This window comes from Haliaeetus leucocephalus, unplaced genomic scaffold (assembly GCF_000737465.1).
Source record: "Haliaeetus leucocephalus isolate CR32 unplaced genomic scaffold, Haliaeetus_leucocephalus-4.0 Scaffold223, whole genome shotgun sequence".
Taxonomy (NCBI): Eukaryota; Metazoa; Chordata; class Aves; order Accipitriformes; family Accipitridae; genus Haliaeetus; species Haliaeetus leucocephalus.
Window position 1 is genome coordinate 81,182 of NW_010972659.1, and position 27,667 is coordinate 108,848.

A 27,667-nucleotide genomic window follows, 5' to 3' on the forward strand; every position below is an offset into this window, starting at 1 on the left:
ACGTTGAATGTATTTGCCTACCTTTCTTGTTAGTGGAACTTCTATTGGGACAGGAATAAGTTCTGCCAGAAGACATCCATAAAATGCCACCATAAACATAACTGGATCACTATTAGGAAATACGAGAGCTACCTACAAAAATGCATTAAAATAACAAGAAATGTTTTTTGTTGTTGTTTGCAGGGGCGGGGAGGGCTGCTTTTTAATTTGTGGAAAAAAATCTTCACAACAATGTTCAGGTTCATATTTAAACTAGGAACAGAAACACTAAATGCTGTGATAATATATTACAAGGCACAGTATTACAAGGCTTTCTTTAGCTAAAGCTTTCTATTTTATCCATAAAGACCACTTCAAACAGAAGCCTACCCGGTCTCCAGGCTTCAGCAGTGGTTCACTCTTAGTGGTTAGCTTGTTTAGCAGGGTATATGCTAACTTCAAGCTTCGACTCCACAGCTTGCCTACAGAAAAAAAGACAATACAGAAATTAAAAAATAAAGACTAAAATTTTAACATTTAATTGGTAAATCTCAGTGCCTTATATGTGCACTAGGCAACTCAGTTGTATTAGAACAGGTACATGAGCAAGTAATTGGGAAAAAGTGAACATTACTGTTGTGAAAGCAATCCCACCTCACAAACCTACTGAGTTCTTCCAACGTTTCAGTGCATGTGTGCGCACACACATGCACACGTAGTCTGGTTGATACAACCTAACTGCATTTCCAAAAGATACTTAACAAGACTCCTTCCTAAGGGCTCTCAGAGAAAGCAAACTGCTTGGGATAAAAGGAAAAATCCTAAACTGGACAAAAAATTAACTGAAATTTAAGAAACAAAGGGTAGGAATAAATGCCACAGTATCTAGCTCTGTGAAATGCCAGTTCAGTGCTCAGTAGTGATCTACACAGCTCTCAATAATTCAGAACAAAAAATTATTCCAAGCTATTAAATACAATAACTACTTATTTGACACTATAAAAATCAATTTTTAATTTGTAGCCTCCAAAAAAAAAGAAGAGCTTTGCTAAAAAAACTTTTTAAAAAAGATTGAGCAACAGCAAAAGCCTTCCACTGTAAATGGTAAATCAAAGCAAGAACCCCTCAAAGAAGCATGCCATAGCAAACAGCATACATAGGGAACTCAGCTTTCTAGTGCAGGGTCTTTATCATGGACTGACATCCGCACTCAATCCCTTCAGACCATGTAGCAACCATCGGTTATTTTGTGCTTGTCAGTCTCAAACTTCTTCAAGTCAATAGGTTTTTTCTGTGTAATTTCCAGTTATATGAAAAAAAGATACACAGGACTCAAGTACATCAAATTCAGTGCACTTGGCAGAGTCCAAGTATAATTTAGAGCTTGGCTTCTTTTTAGTTTTATTTTCCTTCCTTTTTTTTGGAACACAAAACTAAACATGATGTTCTAAACAATTCTCAAAACTCCACTGCAAACTAATGAAACTAATGCAGCTGCTCAGTTACATTTCCTGTAAGCATACTACATCTGTAAGAACACAAACAAGAAATTTTAACATTCTAACATACTATACAATGAAATGCTGCAGTTAGCTGTCCCAAGGGACACAATTATCTTCAAAAAAAAAAAGCAATTACTATAATACTTCTAGTTCATTGATACAGGCAAGTTTCACTTCCCACAATAACATCCTTAATATGCTCCTGAAGTACAAGTCTTCTCTATAAGGATATGTAAGAACATGCTAAAATTTAATATCTACTCTGGGAAAAAGACAAGTGCATCATTAGTCATCTGTTTCTTCCTCCTATTTTACACCAGGCTATTTTTAGTGTTCTTTTAAGGAAAAAAAACCGCACAATTGTTTGAGATTTACAAATAGCTACTTGTAAAGAATCAATACCATATACATTTTCCCTTCATTAACTTTCTTTAAAATGTTTTTCATATACAATGAATTCATAATTTGCATTTGAACAGCAATCTCAAAGTATCTGTCATGACCACAGTCAGTCCCTCTTAAGTAAAGCAAATTGTTCATTCCACAATGAACACCTAATTCTTCCTTACAGTTATCTCCAATACCTACCATAGGTAAGCGTATAAATAGCTTTCCCAGTCGTATCCAATGCTGTCAGACAAGGGGCTTTTGGCTGGGTAGTTCCCCAGCGCTGCAGGGCAGCCAGCAGAGAAGGTGGCCAGTTGGTTACCACCCCTAAGGGTTCACCTTTAAGTACGTTCATTTGATTTCCTTCAGGCTTTGGTTGATTTGGGTCAGGCTGTTGCACTAAAACCAGAGCACAGTAAAATGGCAAACGTCAATCCTCAGAAAATGTGCAAGTTACACTTCATAGACTATTCTATGAATCGTTCTCACCTTCCTCTTCCTCACAGCTATCATTACTTCTCTGCTTTATGATGATGCTATGCTAATCATCTGTTGGCTTCACAAAAAAAAATTACCATCACTTTAGAGTTCTGATTCCACATTATTCAAAGGAACTGGCCACAGGAACAGAATTTGAATCCCTAGTTAGCTCTTCTTCACTGCTTTGGAAAGATGATATTTTCTGCTCTTTGTTCTGCACATCTATTTAAATTAAAGCCTACACCAAGTCAATAAGCATTATCAAAGAGAATGGCTTCAGTGACAATTGGACATTTATTTTTGCTGCACCAGATTCTCAACAGGTGATGAAGAATGACACTATGCTTCTGTATATATTATACAGAATATATACATATATTAAAAAAAAGCCAGATGAAATGCTGCTGGTGTGGATTACCAACAACTAAAACAGTACCACTCAGAGAATATTTCTATTTCCGGATCATCTCTCTCAACTGTGGAACACTGCAGGGTTTGCATGCCGTTTGCTCTCTGAGTAGCCTGCTGTTAAAATCCTGCTCCAAGCTGCTCAAGAAGGTGAAGTATCTTGATCTTAGTTAGCAAAACAAAGTCATAGTTGGATTTACCTAACACTCAATCTATGCAATAACTAAAATTAACAGTTCAAAGTGATGTTCTCCGCTCTCCACAATGACATACATGCACCTCAACAAAAGTTTGCCTGAAAAATCTTCAATGAAAGACTAAAACCGCAATTACTTCATATCTTAAAGTATCAGTCAAATAGTACAGGGAATTTAGTAGCAGCTGCTCAAAAATGTCACATTGAGAACAAAATTTTCATTTAATCTTTAAGACTAAGAGAACAGAACAAAAATCATTCTCCAAAATTAGCTGATGCAGGTGGTTTTAAAGGCAGCTACGTATTGTTAAGCAACTTCTACATTTGTTAGGGATGCTTCTCCTTCTGCCTGGACACCTGCATACGGAGAAGAAAATAGTGCTTTTCAGCTGAGCAGTATCTGCAGAGCATGTCCAAGCAATATCCTTTCACATACTGCACAGACAAGACATATTGCATGGTGCACTCAATGCGTTTAATTCCTCTGAACCTCTAAAATAGTGAAAGTTTCTGGATTTCAAGAAGAGGATATTAACATGATGCAAACAATATTATCATAATAAATTCCAGTTACTAGCAAGTAACTTTCTTAATCTAACTACATTTGGGCACTGACCAGCTACAAAGCAGAATGTGCTTGCAGACAAGCGGCTGAATGTGAGTGGCCAGAGAGGCTGTGGAATCGTCATGTTTGGAGATGCTCAGAACTGGACTGGGCACAGCCCTGAGCAGCCTGATCTAGTCAGACCTGCTTTGAACAGGAGGTTGGTCAGAGGCTTCCAGAGGTCCCCTGCACCATCAGTTACACTTAGGCTATGCCCTGACTTACTCCAAAGAGTACCTTCTATAAATTTGATGATTACCAGAGAGCAGAGTTTAGAATCTCTGAGGCAAAAACTGACCGTGGGACCATCACCAAACATGACAATTTTTGGATGCACCAATTCATTTCTTGACAAAGATGTGAACAGAATTTCTCTAAGTATCTGTAAATCACTGTCTTTAGTATTCACTAGCTCATCCCACTGGTCCAAATTGGGCTGAATCAGAAGTTTCCAAAGGGAGGGAGGAGGGGAGAACAAGTACACTGAGTTGAAGGGTTGAGTTGAAGATTACGTTTCACTTATGTTAGCATATGACCTTTCTCTCTCCAATGAAACAACTCTACCATAATTTGTTTCCTATTGGGAAGAGAAAAAGAAAGCACTTGCTAAGACGTATTAGTTCTTTCATGAACCGCTTACACAAAGAGTTAAAAATGTATTTGAAAGAAAATTAACCTTCTAGCAGTTCTTCAAAATCATCAACAAAAAACTCTTTCAAGGGTGGGCGCTTTGGTCTTTTCAAGGTATTTAGAAGTTGCTGGATTTTAGAGGACACTCTGCTATTCACTGGGACACCTGCCAAACAGAAAAGATTTATTACTTACCCTATATTAATAAACATATGTTAAAACACATGCTGCCACATTGCTGACAACATCACGCTAAGCTCAGTGCAGCTTTCAGATGGAAGAGTCATTCAAGATGAACGGCTTGTTTGGGAAAAAATAGCTTTAATCAATAAGAGTTTCAACCATGGATTTATTTGTTTTAAAACAATGCTGCACTCTAGCTACCTGGCTGATGCATATAATCTTTCACACTTTTATTTAGCTTTTCAAACTGCTGACTCCTTCATGAGATTCCAATACAAACCTGAAGAATTTTCTTTTCTTCAAGATTCTAGGTATTTGCTACATCTTAACATTCACTCAGTTCTGAAAGTGTGAGAATGCTTGGAAAAAATAAGTGAATCTTTCAATATTTTACAGGGCTAGAAAAAAATAATCACAACGCAAAACCATGTCAAATGCTGATTTTCATTTGTGTATGTGATATTTTTTTTTCAATTAAAAACAAATGTGTATGTTTATTCACATTCATTGAAATTCAAGGCTCTGAGGCAATATAAAATTAGAATGTGAGACTAAAGGGCTTACATTGCCTTTACTATAGAAATATAGAGAAATGGGGACATGGCCCTACCAGCACAACACGGGAAATGCAGTACATTTTCCCATCCTGTGGTAGACTGACAAATACACCATACTACAGCAAAGCTTTGGAGGGGGCAGGCGCATACCACATGATGGGTGTCAAGCTCTGTTTTGCATTTGCTTATTCAGAAAAAGGGGCACAGATTGAAAGGTAGGAGGTTTGTAACACAATCACCATCTGCAGTTTCCAAAATGCTGCTGTGGTAGCCTCTGGGAACTCCTCGTACTGATGCCACCTGTGGACGCTCATGATGTAAGTGTTCAACCAGGCCAGTGGTTACATCTGGGGGTGCAAAGTGGTTATCTGTAGAAATGGAAGACAGACACGGGAGCTCATCAGTCATCTTGAATCAATATATCCAAAGTTGCTTCTTACAGCATTCTTGCTGTTTTCTCATGTGTTTTTAACAAAACTCTGATTTCTCTAATCAAACTGTAACCAAAATCTTCTAGGTACAGGGGGAATCCTGAAAGGAACCACTGTGTCTCTCCAGAGTGGAGAGGAGCTATTCCAACTTTCAAAAGGATCCAAACAAATTCTGACAAATAAGGTGAGCGGTGGGTCACTCCATCACTTCAAGCTGAAAGCAAGGAGATTCATTATGAGTAAACAGCACAAGTCTACGAAGAAAGCCTGTCTCACATCTCTCAGAAGAAATACAGGCATCCAAAGTCTCACCACAAAACTGGAATGACTAGCATAAGTCCCATAGGAAGAGAAAGGGACAAAAGTATAAGGTTTAAAAGAAGGGAACTTTTTCTCCACGATAACATGAAGCACTTATCTACATTCTACAAGCTATAAGAGGAAGACTTTTGCTGAGAAACACAGATTAAAATTTAAGGTGGCAAAGATAGCACACTTAGGTCTGAACACATCTTGAGGATGGACACAGAGAGATGAGAGACTCCCTCAGAGGAAAGTAACTGCTGACTTAAAAAAACATCACCTGCACTTTGTAAGACCAGTCATGGTTTTCCTTTAGCAGCTTTTCTTATCACCTGTTTTTAAGTGTCTCACAAAGATACTGTAGGTAAAAGCTTCCTGTTTATGTTGTGGTACAGACACATAGTCTTCACTGGAGCATCAATCAATGAGAACAGCTGGAACGCCTGTAAACACTCAATAAAGCCTGTGGCATATATGTCAACATTATAGACACACAGCGCTCACACCAAATATATTTAGCACAGGGTTTTCTGAGGCATGAGGTGGTCATTTGTGGCCAGACACAATATGCTGTTTCATTTTAATGGTGTGCGCTACAAGCAATAAATACTTAATTTTTTTGTAATGTATATTTACATAGAGAAAGCAGGGCATTTTCAAATCCTCGCATACTCACAGGGACTTGAGAACCACCTTGTAACAACCTTGAGGCAAAAGCCTGCATTGCTTGGAACTGCATGACATTTCTGTGCTGCAGAACAATGCTTAGGGAATATTGTCATTCCAAAATTGTGACCTAGATTATGGAATGGTTTTGAATGGAGCCACAGGTTAGAAAATGGCAGCATCTGGCAGAAGTGTTCAAATAAGGAAAAGCAAGAACTGGAGGCCTGAAATACTCAAAATCCTCATGAGTAACAATAGGAGTGCAACAGAAAAGAGCTTAAGAATATGCTGCTGCACTGTGCTGGAGGAACTGCTTGGGGTCACGCAGCTCTGCAGTGATACCCCTTGAAGGACCACAGCGTGTCACAAATCCTGTAGGAAGAACTCAAAGCATAGGGAGATCTAGGCAGTGCTGTGAAATGCATATACTACTCCACCCATTCTGAGGAAGCAATTAGCACTAAGATAACAAGTGCTCATAGCTCTGTTCACAGATTTCCAGAGCTGGCATACAAGCCACCAGTTTAGTTCTAAGCAGTTTTAGAGGGATCACCAGATCTAAGCAAGGACCGTGAATTCCCTTCATGTGGGTAAGGTATAAGAAGAACAAAGTACCAATTAATGTCTCTGACAAATGCCTGAGTTAGAACCAGTAACAAGAAAGGGTGACAACTGTGTAAAACTAATCCCTGTAACTACTTTACAGGGTGTATAGAAAGCCCATGTATTTAGAGTAAATTGAAACACTTTCACTGCATTCCATATACTTTTTGAGTTGCTTTACCGAAGTCCCAAAACACGGACTTCATGCAGCATACAAATTAATCACAGGAAAGGACACAGAGTCAAATGTACCTGGTTCCCATACTGCCCACAAGTCCATACTTCTCAACTTACAGACCCTGCAGTGATTATCACTGTCTAAGGCTTCCACTCCTTGAATACAGCAGCCAGAACTACAATTAAGGATGTATCTGCAGCGTGGCTTCATCAATGGAAGGCCCCAAATGGCATTCCTATATATGAAGTTGTCACCACTAAACATTAAGGTGACTCAAAATATACATTTGAAGTGATATACACATAGGTACAAATTCAACAATCAAGAGAGAGGACAAGAGAGACTGACACGCACTATGAGACTTGGTGCACGTATGGGTTAGAAGCCATGCATAAAGTACAGAAGTTGAAATATGCTGAACGGATGCAGGTTTTACCATGCATATTCCTGTTGGGAAAAAGTAATCTCATGCCCACATGCATGAGGTGGATATTTGAAATACAAAAGCTCTGCAATTAGATGCTCAGAAAATAACATATGGAAGAAGCTATTTAGGAACATTTACGGAAGAGCTGTGTACTTGGGAACTGCTCAGAGAAATCACACAAAAAATGAGAATGCTCAGAAGAGAAACAAAAAAACCATTAACAATCATTCCCAACTTGAAAACAAGCACAAAAAAATAGCTATATATGGAGGTGCTAATCTATAGCATTCGCATATCTTATGAGCATCTCACAGCCAAATTTCACGCAAATCAATGTCCCTCGCCATAGAAGGGAAATGGCAGGGGTCCTAATGAACTTCTCTGTTGTCCACAGCTATTTCATCTTACATGCAGTACAGAACTGACTCTCCCTCCCATTTCTGCCTTCAGAAGGCAACATTCTTTCTATGCATGTAGAAGGAGTAAGTTCAGTTTTCAGGTTTTATGCTCAGATAAAAATCACATTAGCTTCATTAATATATGCCCATGAGAATCCATGAAATTAGTCTGTATCATCTAGAGATACTGTGGCAAAGCAGATGAAGAGAAGTGAAGAGTAGTCAAAAAAAAGTCTGAACAGACTTGTGACTTCAGGAAAAAAGTTAATTGGATTTAGACTGAAGTGTTTTTCCGTTATTGAGAGAGCAGTGGCCCAAGAAAGAACGTATGGGATACAATCCAGAAAATTAAAAGCTAGGCATCAGAGAGAAAGTAGTCTCTAAGGAGGTATCTCAGGGTGAAGATTCAAACACTTTACCTAGCAGGAAGTTGGGTTAGACCTAGAGATGGCTGTATATGATTGTTTTGTCTCTAGGAAGCCACTCAACCAAAATGGACATTTAAAATAAGTATATTAAATTGTATTGGAACAACTCGGGGGGGGGCGGGGGGGGAGAGTGCACCAACCCAGTCAGAACACGAAATAGGATCCACAAGCCACTACTTCATTCTTGCATTTCCTCTCCAATAAACTCTTTGAAACTGTTTCTAACACACTTCACTCTTACAACTCCTGTAAAACTGCTTACAGAGCCACAGCAGTTCAAACCACCTATCTTACTACTCTTATAACCCTGCTTCCCCTTAAGAAAAGGAATTGTCTTTCAATAAATCGTGGGTCAAATATCATGATAATAAATTTTTCCAGTTACTCTAACAAGAGCTAAGTTGGGAAATACTCCACAGCTGAGATGGTGACCTTGAAAAAAATCTAGACACACTGCTAGCCTTATTCGTTTTAAAGAAAGTATTACATTAAAAGGAAGAAGAGCCCCTAAAACAACATGTAGATGTTGTCCTTGCTTTTACAGGTGAAAGACAAACAGCTTAAAAATAATGCATATTCTTATCTGACTTTATTAAATACTGTAACCTTGCACTTTCAACATTGCAGTCTATTGCTTGGGAATTTAGTAGGATCTCACCATCAAAATGCGAGCTGGGGAAGATGAGCTGCAAGGGAACAAGCTGCTAAATTTAAATTCTCTAACATATCAAAATTGTGACTAGTTATTCAGTACATAGTCAAAATACAGAATATTTTGGTAAGGCATAGTATTTAAAATGTGTAAGATGCCTTTTATATTGCTGATGTCAGCACATCAACTGAGAAAATAAATAAACTCTTCTTTTATGCTCTAGGACAAATCAAAGGGGTCCTTTTTGAAAGTATACTAGTATTTATTGATAATCAAAGAATTTTGCAATGTGAGAACTGAGTAAGTTTTCATATTCCTGTCACTAAGGAAAACTATAGACAAACATGAAAAAATGTCACAATTTATTTGTTATTGGACATGCATGAATGTTACCAAACTAGAAATGAAAACTGATGGAATATGGCAAACATTTCAGAAATGAGGAAGATTATTCTTATGCAAAAGGACATTTCACTTTTTGTCAAAGGCATTAGATATTTTAACTTTCTAAATATTTTTAGTAGATCAGCTCTTAACAATCCCTGAACTTCCTTCCTGATAGATACTATAATTGCGTATTTATTTCCCATTAATGAAATTTCAAACTACTCCACTGCATGCAGTCCGACATTTAGCTGCTTAAATGGTGGACTTTGAACTGTTAATGAGGCCTTGATTTTGCGTACAATTTTGATGATTAAATACCCCTGATGGATAGGTCTTAAGAAGCTAGTTGTGACATTTGGTATGTATTTATATGGCCTGAAATATTAGACATAACAGGATGCTGTGTTACATTTTGTATATCTTGCAAGTTTTTACAGCTATATTAAGAACTTCAATCACACTTACAATTATGGCTAACCTTCCAAGTTTATCTGTTAATTTTAAGGAGTTAAAACATGATTCTTATAAATCCATAATGTGAAATCCAGAATGCCCTCAAAGCAAGGTGCAGACATATTCCATCTTACTTACATCCACTAAGTAAAATTTAAAAAAAAAAAAAAAAAGAAAAAAATATTTGCAAATTTCTTATTATAAATAAGCTTGGAAATGGGAAGATGAAAATTCAGATTTCTTTAAAGGCAATAAGATGGGTATGTATTGTACAAACGGGAAAGATTTCACTAGCAATAAAGCCACAAAAGTTAACCAAAGAGGCAAATCTTTCTAACTATATTTATTGATGAAGTACTGATGAAGTGCAGAAAAATGAGCAAAGCCAAATGCTGCCCATAACTTTGTAAGACACAAAATAAGACCCAACATTTCAGCATGCAGGAGCTTTCTAAGGCAACAGCACTAACTGGGCTTGGGAAAAAACATTTTGTCTTGTAAAAGCTTAGATATCAGAACATCTCCATGCTTAGCTTCCACAATAAAGAGATTGCCATACAAAACAGGAGGGAGCAAAAGCCAGTAGGAAAGACAGATAACCCTTCCCAGACTCTCTAACATCTGAAGAGTCTTCCAGAACACAAAGGAAGCTCCACTCATCCATCTCAGCTCCACTTGCAGAAAACTGCCTGCACTGTGAAAACTGGGACATCAATCATGGCAAAATGAGTCAATCCCTGTTTGTGTCAGCACCTAAGCCACATAGAAGATCTAGAGGATTCTCCTTTGGACAGCCTCTAGCTTGTTCATACTCCTTTCCCTGTTTCATCATGTGCTTCAGGAATCTGAAGAAGAAAAACTCCCATCACAGACTACAAGCATTGGCTGTGGTTTGAAGCCCATCGCTACTATAAACTCAGGTTGATGCCCCAAACTTAGTATAAGGCAGAAGGAACTCAAGAGGGCAAACCAGCAAAGAACAGAGAATCGACCCTCTCATGAATAGCTGCCTCACGCCCAAGAGAACTGTGAACTGTTTGTATCATCTAACAGAGAAATCTAAAGGATATATGATTGGGCTTTCAATAAAATTTGAACCTAACAGCTAGACCAGCTATATGAACAGGTATTTGCAAAATATATTTGTGCCTTAAATTATCACGTTAATTGATGTTACTAAGTGTACAGAAGCCTGTATAATAATTTTAAATCTAAAGCATTTCAATGTGTTTTCCTCATCTGACCTATCCTGTTCTCTGTAACAAAATATAAAAAACTGTCTGTAATAGTGTATCTAGGCCTACAGTCACAGATAAACAAAAAGTCAGGTAAGTAGAGCACTAAAACTGCCAAAACCTGAAATGTCCAGGAACAATATACATGATGCCTATTGCATATTACTAGAAGCACAAGAACTTCATGCTGTAGCCCATAGGTGAAATACAAACATCAATCTTCATTTCATTTTCCTAAATGACTTTGGGCAAAAAATTTATTTGAGATACAAAGTTATTTTTTCTACCGTAGGTCCCTTCCCATCATTTTAACATTAGTGTGGTTCTGTTGCACACACATAAATCCACTATCATCTCCACTACAGTGTACAAAACCACTGTAATTTTTCCTTGGTGGAACAGACTACCTTTCTCCCTCCCTACCAAATCTTCCAAAAGCACAAGACTAGTGCTCTGCATTTTAGGACACAAGAAATAACCTGAAGTTCTGGACCTTAAGCATTACAGAGATTGAGACAAAACTCACATTTACATTTCGGCTTACCAGGACTTCTACATTTTCACTCTAGTTTCACAATAAAAGACTATTCATGACTTAACTTTTAATTAAAGGAAAAAAAATCACACTTGAGCTTGAAATCCAGCTTTGTCAGTATCCCTGGTTTCATAACTTTCCAAAAGATTCTGGATGTTTTTCTAGTCTTTTGGGTGTTTACCAATTGACTCACCTTTGAAATCCATAACCTGATATTGTCTAGGGTAAATACATGCAGATCAGAAAGCATGCATCAAAAATATGAAATTCTGCTTTTGAATCCAGTAAAATTGAACCTTAGTTTCTTGATAAAGCAAGCATTTTACCAAGAAGAATGCATGTTCAGATCTCATGAACAACTGGCTTGGTTTCCATTAAATACATATATATCATACATACCTGGTCTGCGGATTGTACGTTTTAAGGCTATTTACAGATATCTTCTGGTGAAGACTTTTGTGTTTAGCCCTGCTTTGGGATTTTTAATTTTATTTTATTCCAACCACACAGGCAGTTCTTTACTGACCTAGCTGGGTGTGTGCCATGAGATCTGCAAGCACAGTGGCAGCAGCGGTGGCAGTAGCAGTATTGGAAGCAGCAGCAGGTTTCCCTCCTGGATGAGATGAGGTGGAGGATGCAGAGGATGAGGTGGAGGAGCCCTGAATAACCCGGTTAAGCCAGGGCTCTACGTTGGAATGGCTCTGGAACGGAGTGGAGGTGATCCGCCCTTGCCGACGTAACGAGCCCTCATCTTCTGATGCTGACGATGTGTCTGTGATTAAAATAACGATGACAGGCATGTAATGTGGGAATGACCCAACAGACGGGAACATGAAGTTTTTCCATGTTCTTCACGTAGCGTTCTCATGTGCTACACGAGATACATGTATTAAGCAAATGGTATATTCACATGCACAAGTTCTGCTCATTGCCATTTTTATGTTAATGCAACAACTTCTACACATTATAGCTACAACACACTTGAAGCAAAGTTTCATTTACCTTCCGTATTTGGAATGACGTAAGACTCAAAAAAGGCTTCTACCTAAGGTTCCTAGTACATTCACTAACCATTCTCAGTGAGCATACCATAACTATTCCACTGAAAGAATATTTCTGTTCTGAACAGGTAAATCAGTTCTCATCCCACCTGAATAAATGTCACTACACTTTTTGTTGGGTATTTTCTTTTTATTTTTGGGGGGGAAATTCTTCATTTTTCGATTCTTTTGACAATTTTTTTGAGAACTAATTACTAAAGAAAGCACAGTGCTATAAAGTTCAATGAAAGAGTAATTTCATTAATCTAAGAATAATTAGAAGGAATTTAACAGCATGTATTTTAACCACATAAATTGATAGTAACAAGCACTACACAGAAATGCTTAGTAAAGCATCTTTTCATTCTAGATGTATATTTGTTGCTGTTAGAAGTTTGATAAAGGGCTCCTGTTTTCATTACCAGTTATTTACAATTTTCCAGAAGTTTCCCTTTGGCACTCAATCTTTCCACATTTATTGTCCATTCAATAACAAATAAAAAGGTCTTTCTAAATATCAAGAAAATACATCTCTGTTGATTTTGAGTGAAAAATAGAAACTTTTGTCCCAGAAAAAGAATCTTGCCTTCCTAAAGACACCGTTGTACTTTAAGAACTTGATCCTCTGTATGCACCCCAAAGTAACTAAAGGAAAGCTCCTAAAACAATGCATTGCCCATATACCGATAAAGTTCACATCAAGTCACTTTGTGAAGAGCAGTTTTAAGTCACGCATAATGGCCAGACCAATTAAGAAGTCAGCAGGAGCTGAAAAACAGCTTCTGAAAAAGATAAGAGTGTCCATTACTACACTATAGAGTCCTTTCCAGACATGGAAATCCTGGGTGATAGTGAGGTGGGTTACCTCAGAAATTCTGCAACTTAATTTTGGCTTTTGGGTTTTTTTTTTTAAACCTCTGAATGTGTAACTGTTCAGCTATATACAATTCCATATAAATTTTGTTGAAGCCACATAAAAATCTTTTCCTCATCTTTGGCAACAAATTTCAATTACCAGCTGTTTAATTTTTGGCCTTTCAAGAATACGTGCATTTCCAATAGCTTCAGAATAACTGCTCTTTAACAGTCTAAAAATCACAAAAATCAGAAATAATTTCATAAGAAGCCTGTTAAAATCGATGGCATTTTCAGTTAAAATCGCAAATCTCTCATTACTTGACCATCCCTAGTCCAACATGACAATTTTGAATTAAAATACACAAACAATTGATCTTTGAGAAGATACAGCTGTGGTGCATCACCGTTCCTGGGTTTGTGCCTCGTATGATATTTCTGGTCTACTGCCACAGTTGTAGTTTTTGGCAGCTGACTCCATCTGCTCCTGGATAGGAGCCAAACCTGACCCTAAGTGCTTGCAACCTTCCCTTTCTTTTAGGCAGAAAGCAAAAATAAACAACTCCAGGAATATGGAACAAGACAGGATTACAAACAGTCAGGTTTCAAAAAAAAAAAACCCAAAAAAAGACCACATTTGCAATCTATTATCATTTCAAAGCGAGAAATAAAACTACAAAAACCCCACATTTCTCAAAGAATATATACTCTGATAGTATCTCCTTATCCAGATACATGTTTAATGAAGTCTCTCTAAAATTTCTAAGCTTTCAGATATCTTACATAAGGAAGGGGGGACCCCCTTCCCCCCACTTTAAATGTAAAACATTAACTGTGTATAAAAATGAAGGATCCATAGTAAAAACATTCTAATAACCAAAACATAATTACAACAGAAAAGTAGCAAGGTAACTTCAGTAACTAGCTCTGTCGCAGCTGCGAGAGTTAATCAGTGGTTCTCGGTGTGCTGTGAGAAGAATGCTATGTACTTGGCTTGCAGCTCTTCCTGGCTGGGAGCTGACCCAAGACAGCCACAGAAACCACCACCCTTTGGACCAAACTTGCATCAAGACTACAGCTTAAGTTCTGATCACGTGAAATCCGTATGGGAAGGATGAGAGACTTGATGAAATGAAAACAAAAGTACATTAAAATTTTTGGAAGGATGACTGATGAAAGCAGTTCCATTACTGCCAGTCTGGAGGTGGTTTTGAACCTAATGTGACCAGAATCCGATGGTTCCTTCCTGGCGACTGATGGTAACTGTTTGTAACAAAATTTCAGCTACTAAGAAAGCCTGGTTTTAATTGCAATAACTTCTGCCAACACAAGGATTTTAAGGCAGTGGTTTAATGGCTCAAGACAACGAAACTAGATGCTTCAGCACTACTCAGATTCTTTGCGATTTCAGATCTTTCTTGCTAAGCTAATTTTGCAAATAAAGGCAGGCCCATAAAAAGACAATTATTTCTGTGAATTGATACAGCTGCAGTAAGTCCTCAGAATATTTTTGAATGGCATGATGTCCCATGATACAGAATTCATCCAGTGGCCCATTTTCTTATAGAGATAAAGCTATCTCATAACAAGTCACCTTCTCTTAGAAGCAGCATGACAGATCCCAGAGACACTTAACTCTTCTTTCAGAACATATTAGTTACGGTGCTTCTGGATCCTGCTAAATCCCAGTGTGAGTATACTTGTCTTTTCTGCTAACCACTTGGACAGGCACGTTAGAAGATGACATTGACCAGCAGCACAAACACACAAAACCACTCACACAAACATGGGTAGACCCCATGGCCTCATCCTGCTCCCCTCTCTGGCTGGGGAGGATGGAGGTCATACATATACACACACACACGATGTGGATCCCTCCAGCAGCTGGGCTCAGACCCTTGGCTCTGCTGAGTAGTTGTCGCCAGATCCCAGTCTCCGACACCTGGACATAACAGCCAGAGGCTGCAGTCCTCCTCCATTTGCTTATATAGACTGACTGAGCCACTCCACGCACACAGAATATGAGTCCCTCACCCAGGAGAGGTGTCAGAAATGGAGTATAACAGGAGGAGAGGACAGACTGCAGGGTCAGGTGCAGGGCATGGTCAGGCAAGTGTACCATCTATGCATGACCAGCCCTTTTTAGCCCCTTACACTGCTATTTTCCCCACACTTGTTCCTCCTCAAATCACCTAAATCTACCCCCTTCCCCATCTGTGGTTCCTCACCTAAACATCCCAGAACAAGCCTCATGCAGTCCCAAAATACCTTTGCCCTCCATCCCATAACGTGTCCCAGAGCCCTCCATGGCATCCCCCCTCCATCCAGAAGGTGCTCTAGTGTTGACTGGTCTTGATAGCTTTCATGCCTGGACAGGAGGGCTGAGGCTCTCCAGGGACAGCCCTGGGAGGGGCCTGGACAGGGTGATCCCTCTTCTGAGTCCTTAACTTGGGTTCCTGCCTGTCATTCTTCCCCATGCTCCTCTGGGCTTGTGGAGATGGGTCTGGGACAGGCTGATGGCTCCTGGGACAGGCCGGGGAGTGGCTGGGGCAGGGTATTACTTGGGCTCCCCCACCTGCCATTCTCTGCGCTCCTGTGAAGGTGTGCAGACCAGTTTTTATCACCTAATATAACATTTTACCCACAGCATCTCCCCCCCTTTTTTTTTTTATAGAGTCTCTCAACGCCCCCAAGACCTTGTTCCTTCACAGCAGCATGCAGAGCCCTGACCTCAGGCAGAGCGGATGCAGCAGTCACTGCAGGGACGCTGCTTCAAATCCGTCCCGAAGGTATTCAGAAGAGAATGATATTTTGGTTGTCTCAAAAAAACTGCAAGAAGATTCCATCTAGTTTTAAATGCTAAGGAAGACAGGAAAGCCTAGCTGTCCTCCGCTCTCAGCACGGCTTCTGGATGCCAGCTATTTTCTGTACATCAAATCTTAGGCAGAACAGCGGCATGTTCTTTTCTTGACATGATATACCTCATGCCAAGCACATAATGATTTGTCCCACTAGGGGGATGAGACAAAAGGACAGAGTGATGCTATGTGAAATGCACTGCTGACTGTTCTATCAGAGTTTATTTTGGAGAGTGAGAAGGAATATTGCTTTGAAGAGCCATAAGCAGAAATTTGAAATTTCAGGGCCCCTCTCCCAAAGCCTCAGCATACAGATGGTCGCTATACATTAGTTTTCTCCAGGACTTCACTTTATGAAATTTCACAACTTTCACATATAAAACCAACATGTATGCAAGAAAACTCAAGAGCATGATAACCACCCTGCTGCAATAGCTGCCCTCATGGGCTTCTGAGTACCTGAGTACTAGAGGAATAAGCTAATCAAAATGCATGATACCTAAACATATCCTATAGGCAAAAACATAAGGGTGAAGAAAGACAATAGATAAGACTACAGAATAAGTTTATTATTTATTAACTAATGAAATAACCAGAGAACCAAAAACAATATACAAAAGTGTGTGACTAGCAAAGAAAAGTGGAATTCCTTTAAATGGGAAGAACAGAAAGGAGAAATATAGCCCAGGAAGCAAGAGAAACAGTACAGCAGACCTGCTCTTTTACGGAAGGGGGATAAAAAATAGAATTGATAGAGAAGGGCACTAGAGGTCAGTGTGCTTCTACTCTGAGGCCACATTAGAAAAGACAAGTGCACATCATTCAAAAATTAAGAGCTTAGGGAAATTCCTCTTCTTTGTATACAAGACACTGGCCCCAAAACACTTGGCTTGCTAGCACAACATGTTATCTGGAGAAAGATTTTCTTAACCTCTAGGGAATTCATTGTGAGACAACAGGAAGATTACTTTTTTTCCCCTAAAAAAAAAAACAATTAAAGAAAACATTCTGACCTAAACAATCTGAACAATTATAGCATATGATTTTCTGAATGTTTGAAATAGCTCACAGTTGAAACTATCTGATGAGTGTTCTGCAAGCTAATGCAGCATCTTAATTCTTCGGCATTTTCTTCAACTGTTAAAAAAAGAATCTTACGCAATGTGAAATAAGGTTATTTACAGTTCTGAAATGCTTGCCAAGATTATCTCCTTCCAAGTGAGACATTATGTAAGAGAACATACTTAATGCATAAAGGGCAACTGCTCACTCTATTATTGGTCTTAAGTGTACCTTTAGCAGCTACAGTATCTCTAGAAGAGACACTAAAAATCTTGAGGAAAGACATCAAAACCCACATCCAACCAACACCTGTTTATCAGGAAATACAGCCATCAATATAGAAATTTATCGCAACATACTTACAACTTAGCAGAACAAAGCATTTGCTCTTTATACTTTGCTATCATGTTCACCTGGCAAGATTTACATATGTTAACTCAATAGATACCTGGAGGTGTGTACGTTTCTACTGAAGAGTGCACAAGAACAGACCGTCTTTTTGAAGGCATGGGCATTTTTCTCTCTTTGTATTTTGCGAGTGCTGCTTGTACTGCTTCAGTGTGGACATCTATATACAAAACAAAAAAAAAAGGTTAAGAGATTAAGTTTTATCATGTTTCTTTCTAAAAACACAGAAAGCATCAACGTCATCTTTTACAGCTCATATCCAAAGGCTGAATCACACATGATGGCCCTTACGGCTTTAGTCCTGTTTAGCCCAATTGCTTAGCTTGCAAAAAGGAGCAGGTTCTCAGCTTCAGAGGAAGCAGCACTTCTTGGAAAGCAGAAAGGTCCAAAGCTAAACTCCATTAACATGGTTTTCAGTTCTGAAGCTGTGACAACTCTATCAATTGTTTCTCCTTCAATGGTGTTTAGTAGGACTGAATGAATAAGCCTGCCTCCCACTCAAATTCAGCTCAGAAGCAATGGTTTCAAAAGTTACGGGAGGCTATAAGCAGGGTCAAGTTGACATATTTTCCTCATGAAATCAGCTTGAAAAGGCTTTGCAGGTATCATTTAGGAAGAACACCCTGAAAATCAATACTGAAGTTACAGAACACATTAGTACTGAGCTATGATTTATTTTCATTTTGGGGGGAAATTTCAATGCAGGTACTGTAAATTGGCAACAGCACTGGACTCTTCATCCTCAAAATCCACAATGGAAAAAGAAGTGAAAGATGTATACTTGAAGCTCTCTCAAAAGAATGCAAGTAATAAAAACCAGAAAGAAGAGGCTAAAGGTATAGGAAGAATTAGGGAAGAGACACAAAGTGTTTTCACCTTCCTGAAGGCAAAAATTACCCTAATATACTCAGGGGGTATATTTTAACTTTTCTTATTTTTAAGCCAAAACTGAGATTAAAGAGGAATTTAGTGTTCAATCAAGACCACACTGCAGATAAAATTTAATGTATTCAAGTAATTCTAAACTGCCTTCAGCAGATTTTTCTCTTTGACATATATATTTCACTAGTGTCAAAATCTAAAACTTATATAGAAAGAAAATTCATAAGTGAACAGATGTCAAGGAGAAATGAGGCAGACCAAAAATATACTTTAACTTATGACCTAAGATTCAAAATCATGAAAAACAAGTACAACATGTATACACTTACGCAGAGCTACAAAGAGCCCAAAAGCAAGTATTATGATTATGCCTTTGTCTTACCATATTTTTTTATGTGGAAGCAGCTATACAAGAATTACAGAATGAAACTGTTCAATTTGAAAAAAAAAAAGACATTCTTTCATTAAGTATCCATCTAAGGCTGCAACTATATAACAGGTTGATAGACTTGTAGGTATGAAACTCAGACATGTGACAGACATACACTTACACAACTTACGTATTAAAAAAAAAAGTAATTTCTCTGTCCCGTACCTACAGGGATTAACCTTGATGACAACTACAAGTAAAGCTCCAAATTTTACAGTACCTTTTTTCTGGTACTAGTCTTGAACCTGCTTTGGTCATGCTCAGCACAAGGTTTTTTATTATTTATTTTAAATATGCTAACCAATTCCAGTTAACATAGACAAAGCAAGAGGTAGCTCGGGGAAAGCTAATCAGTATATATTTTAACGAAAATCAGAAGAGATTTTTAAGCATCCCAGAGAATGAAAGGCTATGAAACAGCAAAGCACAGCACATTTACATGAACCTGTTAGGAAGTCTTGGCACAAACCACTTTCCAAAGGCAGCTGTGTCCCAATGCACTGGGTAAACACCTGACACTTAGGGGACAACTTTCAATTCTCCATTTCAAAAACAGATTACAAATGCTGCCCATAAACACAGAAGTATGACCTCGCCAGAGGAGGCTTCATAAATTATATTTCTAACCAACTATAACAACAGATACTGGCATATGACTTACTTTCAGAACTTCTATTCTTAAGTAAATGAAAGATCACCATAGCTTAATCTGACATCTTTTCCTATGTTAGATAGAAACTATTCAATTTCCACACGTAGAAATCCCCCCTGCTCCAAAGCACATTGACACCATGCACTTCAGGCATCTAACTTTTGGTCCCTGACCACACAGCATGATTTACTGCAATACGTGAGTTCAAAGAGATGCCATGAGAGAAGCAAGTTAAAACCCCACTACTGGAAGAGCACAGCGTCTTTAAAAGAAATGCCAGAAAAAAACAATCCACTCTTAACCAAAAATCAGGAAGCTGCTTTTCTTAGTCACAGGTCCAAATGAGAAACAAACTGTTTCCTTCAGCCCGGCCAAATGGATCAGAAAAATCAAAATAACCCCTGGGCGTATGGTCCCAGACACCATCTATTTCTTTGCAGTAACAATGTCACTTTTCAAGTCTGCAGCTCCCTCCAGATAATCTGTTCAGTGCTGTATTTAAAACACATATATGCAAATATATCACCTGTATGTTCTTACAAGACTTAGGAATTTACTAGGTAGATGCTTGTCTCAAATAAGAACTTTTTGTGCAACTAACCTGTGAGGTTCAAGGACAATGCTGTTAAGGGGGGGGGGGGTTGGGGTCACTTCTTAAACCTCTATCTTTTGAGACAAGATTTTTAAATTTTTTTTTTATACTGGGCACCATGTTAGATTTCTGATGCCGTCCTTCACAACAAGGAGCTGTTCATAAATGTTTTACGAATCAGAAATTCAGGCCCCTCTCTGTATGTCTCCCTGCCTCCCTTCCCCACATCTGGGCTACTGCTTTTTGTCAAATCTTTGTTTCTCCTGATCTTTAGTTTTGGACTTCCCCTCCCGCCCCCCCTGTACATGTCCACCATCAAGGTTTATTCTCATGGATACCCAAAAGCAAACCTCTTAATTTCACAAAATTCCAGAAAGTTTAAGCAGAACTTAACACACTTCTTGTTTTGCTATGTTACTGAGATGCACCAAGGACATTACTGCTATCCATAGACGTGAGAATATTACTTAAATTAAATGCCATTTTTTCAGCCTTAAAAGTTAGGTGCAAAATGCCAGTTCTGCTGGACACATTTCCATAGCAGAACTTGAAGTCAAAACCAAGCTGCATGTTTTTAAAAAAAGATGGTAACTATTAGATGCATTCACTTCAACCATGCATATTTCTACATATAAATTAGAAGATATTTTTATGTTACATTAACATCTGGTAGGAAGAAGGGGAACATAACAAATGGTTTTTCTCCAGAAAAGGTCTTCCAAAAGAGAATAATAACACACAATACTTATAGTCTGTATATAAATCCATTAAATCATTAAATAATGTTGCAGATGAAAAAAAAGGAAAGCATTCTTAGCTGGTTGTGTATTTAGGGAATGGAAAGGACTAGCCTGAGGCAAGGGTGTGTTGGGGCATTTTAACAAAGTGGAGTGGGACAGGTCATAACATCACACAGAGTTGTGGTAGCAAGCATAGAAACTACTTTTTATTCCATTTCCAGAGGGCAAAATGAGCACCACCTCCTCCTCTAGTCCTCCTAACTCCCACCCCAAAACCTGGAAAATACTAGATTAAATGGTACAAATGCAACCAAAAGACAGTCAGGATAAATTTTTATTCTGTTTAATGTTTTATTTTTATAGTGCTGGTTAACTCATCAGTTCCTTCTGTACTCGTTAAGACCTATTTCCAGCTTGAAATTTTTCTTTTAATATCTTGTCCTTGGATAATAACTGAGTAGGACCATCCTCTCTCAGCCAAACAAATTAAGTAATCGGTTTCACTTCCCTGGAATGCTTTCTTCCTATTCCATGTTTCCTTTAAGAGCTTTTCTACATTATGTACATGGTGAAACAGACTTCACTAAAAAAAGTAAAAAGAATGAAATAATTTTAAAGAAGGAGAACATTTAGGGCACAAAATTTCATAAATTACTATAAAGTTTAATTGGATATTGGAATTGCAAAAAGCAGCTCTCTACCATTGTCTATTACTAAATTCTTAAAAATTTACTGTGAAAATTATTTAATGTTTAAGAACTGTGGATTTCAGTTTTCAGCGGCTTAAATAGTCATTAAAATCAGATCAATTGTGATCTGTATTACATCATATTTCTGAGAACAGGGAACACAAATGTTCAACAGTGAACACTGAAAGAGATGAACAGCAAGCCCAGCATCTTATTAACATGAAGACTACGCATACCAAAGTGAGTAAAAAATACATATGCTGCCATCCAAAAGCAGAAGAAAAAGTCCTGAAAAAATAGTTCTAAGTTTCTGCACTTTAGTAAGCTGCAAACAACCATCAACAATTTATTATTGATTCAAAACATTTTTTCCTTCCTCTGTTGTAGTAAACCACATAATTTTCTTTTCCATTTTATGTACCTATTCTCATTTTCTTTCCTTCTACAAATCCTTAAAAAGGATGGGGGAGGACAACTAAGAAATACTTTGTGGAGTATAAATCACCTGAACTCTTAGACCCTAAACCCTCCAGCTATTAGAAGAGCATGTTTCTTTTCTGTTTGTAGCCTCTGCTTGTTTATCAGCCTCTGATTCTTGTTCCTGCCTTAAGCACAGGAGGAAGAATTTCTACAGTTGTTTGAAGAAAAAATGGCATTCATAAGCTTAACCAGTTTCCCTACTGCTCACAGATCTCCAAATAGCAGCAGCTACAGCAACCAGCACTGTCTGCCTCTACAAATGGCTGCTGCAAACTAGTGTCCCATATGATTGCATCTCTGTGACAAGGCTTGCCAGTAAAAAAAAAAGTAAAAAAAAAAACCCTAAAAGTAATTTGTAAAAAGCTAGTATGACTCCAGGAAGGCCGGCAGAGCACAGAGGATTGGTGCAGGATCAAGCTCTACCACATGAAATGAAAGAGAGAGCTGCTGTATATTGCAGGCTGCTGTACAGGTACCACTCCTGCGTGCTGAGCAGGCTTCTCCTCATCTGCAGCAGCTCTTCAAAATGCATCTCTGTATCCTGTTCCAGGCAAGCTGGAGAACAGTCTGTATGTTACAGCTGTATATCCAACAGGCTGAAGAACAGTAAGGAGAATAAAGCACAAGAGTGGAAAGAGAAAGTACAGCTGCCGGGAAAGCTTTTTCACAACACCCTAAAGGCTTACCAGCTTATTTGTATTCTTATCCAAAACCAGGCAGCAGTGGGACTGAACATAGGAGAAGGCACAGTGCCTCCACCAGAAACTGTACACCCTCCCTGAAAGAAAAGCCAGCAGCAATAGCAATACACCCATCACCAAGTGTTCTCTGGACTGAGGTATGAGGGTCTTAGCACTTAAAGCAGATGAATGCTTGCAAGGTGTCTGCATTTCTCACCTTCTCTATCACATTGTCATCATTTAACGGAATGAAAACCTAGTTAAAGCGCTGTAATATTAACTGCTGTTCCAGGAACTCTCCGGTAATTTAGTAGCCTACAGTATTTATTGATGGTATATTCACTGTTGGAAATTTTTTTGGTAATATTTACTGCTTGAAAACAAAAATCTATGGATGATAAAAATTACAGTTAATTTAAACAGACAACAAGTCTGGGAAACTATTAAAAAAAAAGTGCTTACAGCTAGTAAATGGCAGATTAATTGCATAAAAAGGCAGAATTGTTTCACTTGCAAGTAATTTATGTTGATGGTTCTAAAATAACTGTAATTGCTCCAGAAAGAGATTCTGTTCTATGAAAAGTTGCATTCCACACTCATCAGCTACTCTTGAAAAGGACATAGCAGAACTGATGAGATGCAAAGAAAGGAAAAAAAGAAATAAAGGCTGGAAGGAAATAAAAAAGAAGAAACAACACGGCCCCCACTCCCCCTGAAAGTCTAAAGAATAAATAAAGCATGCACTTGACAGAAGCAGCAACAGTACACAGAATATAGCCTAAAGTTGTTTATCCTTCACAGCAGGTAACGTGTCAACATACAGGGAAATTTAAAAAGGTAACATTTCAAGCTGGTGGTGGTGGACATCTTTTCTTTAGGTAGAAAATGAGCATAGCTAGAATGTCTCAGATAAACTGAGATGGCTTTGTGGAGCAAAACTGTGACTTTTTATGTTGAAGGTATTGGGAGGAATGAAGTGAAGCTACTTTGCAGTAACTGGAGTTTTATGAGACATCTTGTCAACATTTCTGTTCATGCTCTACGTATACATGAATCTCACAGCATGAGTAGCCATGAAAAAGAGCATCAACACTGATGTGAAGCATTTTCAGACTGGAATGAACTGGATGATTCAACATCTATTAGAATCAGAGTAGTAATACTTCCAAAGAGTAAAAACACATGCAACAAACACCTTGCATTTTTCTTTCCGTCTATCTCTACACTGAGATAAAGAAGAGAACCACTAATGCAAGATATCTGAAGAATTTTTTTTCTAAAAATTAAGAGAGGAAAAAGTGGAAAAGATACTGGCTTCTGAAAGCTGCATCTACATTACATTGCATAGACATAAGTTTAATCTAAATCAAGTCAAACAAAAACATCACTATTTGGTTTTGATACCACCTAACTATTTGGTTTTGATACACTAAGCCTTGTCATACATCACTAATGGGAAAAAGAAATCCAATTACATGTTATAACTAAGAACTTTTCCCCTGAGAGCTTAAATTTCAAAGAGAAGAACACATTCTAGGCCAGAATATTTAATGAAACATGAGTTAGCAGAGCAGCGATGGGAAACCACAGAAGGACATGGCAGTCCACATGAAGTACTACCTAGGGTTTTAGAACTGGCCAGTGGTAAGTACAAGAAATAGCCTAAACCCCCTACACATCAGGCTTCATCTTGAATAATTGTCCACTGGCAGGATTGCCTGAACACTTAGGGTCATTCAGAAATTCTCATACTGAGATGCAAAAATATTGGCTAAGCTCTAGACTGATGAGACAGAGAGCAGTACCTCCAAATCACTGAAAGTCAATTTAAAGAATTTTAGAATCAACAAGGCCATAGAAAGATTAACTCTAGGAAAAAAGGAAGCACTGATAATTAGCACTAATAGTTAGACTAACATTTAAAAGCCACATCTATTCATAAGCAAGTACGGTAGCTGAACTTGTTAATATCCACCCCATTCTACATGTCTTGCACTGTAAGACTAATAAACCCTATGCCAAACTTCCCCCAAACAATACCAGTAATATGGCAGAGTTTTTTACTTGCTTCTTGTTTTGTTTGTTTCCTTTTTTAGTATCTTTGGTGCAAATTAAATAGGACATCTGAGGCTCTGAGACAGGAAAATTGTCCGTGTATACAGCATATTGCTCTAAACCCTCCTAGCTCTCTCAGCTAATGGTTCCCAAGTATTCCCTGTTGTAGTTGTGCTCCTGCAGATTTTCTCTCTGTTAGGTTAACAACATCACGTGCTACTTTAAATGAATGAATTTCTATCAGATTCATGACTCTGCTTGTAATTTATTTCGAATCTACTTGGTCACAAAGTAATTTGGAAATCATGGCTGTAATTCAACCACTAAATCGGGGGGGGTGGGGAGGGTGGTATATATTCAACAGTAGAATTACATTGACAATACATTTGAAATGCAAAAATAAATTTAAATGACCAGTTTTTACATACTCTTAAACATGTAATTTAGTTAATTTTGATACTAGGTAATCTTTCCTGACATTCAGAAGTTTCTTCTTTGTGTAGCTGAATACATGCATCTTTCCCAGGAGTCCATATATATCCTCAGAATATTCAAGAAGTCTCATTCATCCTTCAGTTATTCATAAGGAACCCATACAGGCATATCAGCTCCATTTCTGGAGCAAGGTTTTAAATGTCAGCAATGCAAATATGATGCAATAACCACTATGCCCAAGCAGTTGCAAAGCAAGGTGACACAATACCAACAACATATTGAGGATGTGTAGTGCACATCATTACTGGCACTTCTCATCCCCAAACCCAAGACATATAATTACCCTGCAAAACAAACAGAAAAATTTCCAGTTAAAAGTCCAAAGGTATTTAGGAGAGAAAAGCTTCCCAACACCTGCCTTTTCTCACTATTGTGACAAGGAATTTCACAGGGAAACAGTGTACTTCAACCACCTGAGAAGTAACAATGGAAACAGGATGTGATGAGGATATTGATATTTTCACAGAAGTTTCCAAAACAGGTCTGTCACAGTGGTGTCCATTTAAAATGAAGTAGAATATCCATTGTGACATTTCCCTTTTTTGTGCACTTGCTCTAAACCAGGAAATATTTGAAAGTAAACTACAGTAAATATGATAATCCTATAACCTTTCTTTAACAAAACAGCCCAACCAACCAAGCAAAAAAACCCCCACAACCCACATACTGTAGTCTTCTAAATGTTTAAATAACTGTTCTAGAGACTGGAAAACCAATCAGCAAACAAGAGAAAATTCTTAAGCATGGTGTAAAATTCACAATAAGAAACACATCAGAAGGCATGTCTACAATTCCCTTTCCTCCTAGCATTTCCTCCATTCTGGATTTGAACAAAACCACTCATGTATAGAAATACAAAAAGCTACTTGAAAAATACTCATTAGCTCTTCCCTTCTTCCAAAGCACTTCCAACTTTTTCTTTAGGTGCAGGTACTGCTTTACTGGTACACTTTTCCTCTTAAGATACCTGATGTTTTAGCTACATTTCTTTTCCTTACCAGATCGGAAGCGCTCATCCCTTGAGTTGGTAGAACGGGATTTCTGCTGTTTAGATACAGCAGCGGTAGCTTGCGAAGAGCCTGGGACTCTGTTCTCTGCTTGCAAGGATGGATCCACACCTGAAATACAGTTTTATTTCAGTACAAATTCAGGTTTGCAAATAAAACACCTGCTTCCCATGTCTATGTTCTTCAATCACCCTTGACACTTACTAATTAGCAAGTTCCACTGGAGCCCTAAGTCTGTATCTTTAAAAAAATCTCATATTCCAACTGCATTTTAAATTATTTAAACTAAAACCTAGCTTGATCTGATAAGCATTTCACACAGAAGGTAAGAAACACTTCTCAATAACAGAAAAACTCCTTTGCTCCTTGCAGGAGTTTACAATCATTTGTCATTCTGTATGACAGATCCATGCGGAGGGAGGAGAAGGAACCAATCCTCTCCTAGCTTACTGCTAGACACCAAGAGAAATGCTGCAGAGATGGTTACAATTACACATTGGTCTTGGAGATCCTGGAGAGACAAGATGATACTGCTCCATCTTTTAAATATAACTTGAACTATTCTGTCAAATTTCTTTTGAGTCTAAACACAAGACAGCTAATTTGAGTAAAATTTAGGAATGTGCATATCTGTTTAATCTATTGTCATTTAATAGAGCAATATTCAGAAGATTCACATTTTTAAAAAACTGCCAAGTCTCTAATAAAAACTTTGCAGACGTTAAGGGCAGAATTACTCTGTCAGCTTCAGCTGCCTAAAAACTACTGGTTTAATCTAGGTTGGCTGGGTACTTTATATACTTACTAAAGGATTACAGATTTTCCCATCCCCATAAAGGGTAACAAAACTAAGAGGAACTGAGCTACTCTCTAGTTGTTCCCTCTGCACCTGTCTAGAATAGGGCTCTAGACAGATAACCTACAGCAGGCACCTACCTTTAGGCTGGCTGACATTCAGGAAGATGAATCTCACCTTTACATTCTCACATAGTGGAAATAAGAAATCAAAGGGGTGGACAGTAACTATTAAATATCTCCTATCACTCCCCAACCCCGCCAAATGAGGAGACTCCTTGCTGGCTCTTGATACACCTGCAAGGACTATACAAATTTGAACTAG

General features: G+C 38.2%; 1 protein-coding gene across 1 annotated transcript in view; it reads right to left on the bottom strand.

The window, feature by feature from the left end:
• DIP2A (DIP2 disco-interacting protein 2 homolog A (Drosophila)) overlaps positions 1–27,667 on the bottom strand; it is a 128,959-nt gene that overhangs the window by 45,479 nt on the left and 55,813 nt on the right. The window contains exons 6-13 of the mRNA XM_010566988.1: positions 26,539–26,658; positions 17,886–18,005; positions 12,149–12,394; positions 5,166–5,294; positions 4,233–4,352; positions 2,070–2,267; positions 370–461; positions 22–132 (exon numbers count right to left, since the gene is read on the bottom strand). Of these exons, the coding sequence (XP_010565290.1) occupies positions 22–132; positions 370–461; positions 2,070–2,267; positions 4,233–4,352; positions 5,166–5,294; positions 12,149–12,394; positions 17,886–18,005; positions 26,539–26,658 (1,136 nt within the window). The remainder of the gene's footprint in view (positions 1–21; positions 133–369; positions 462–2,069; positions 2,268–4,232; positions 4,353–5,165; positions 5,295–12,148; positions 12,395–17,885; positions 18,006–26,538; positions 26,659–27,667) is intronic.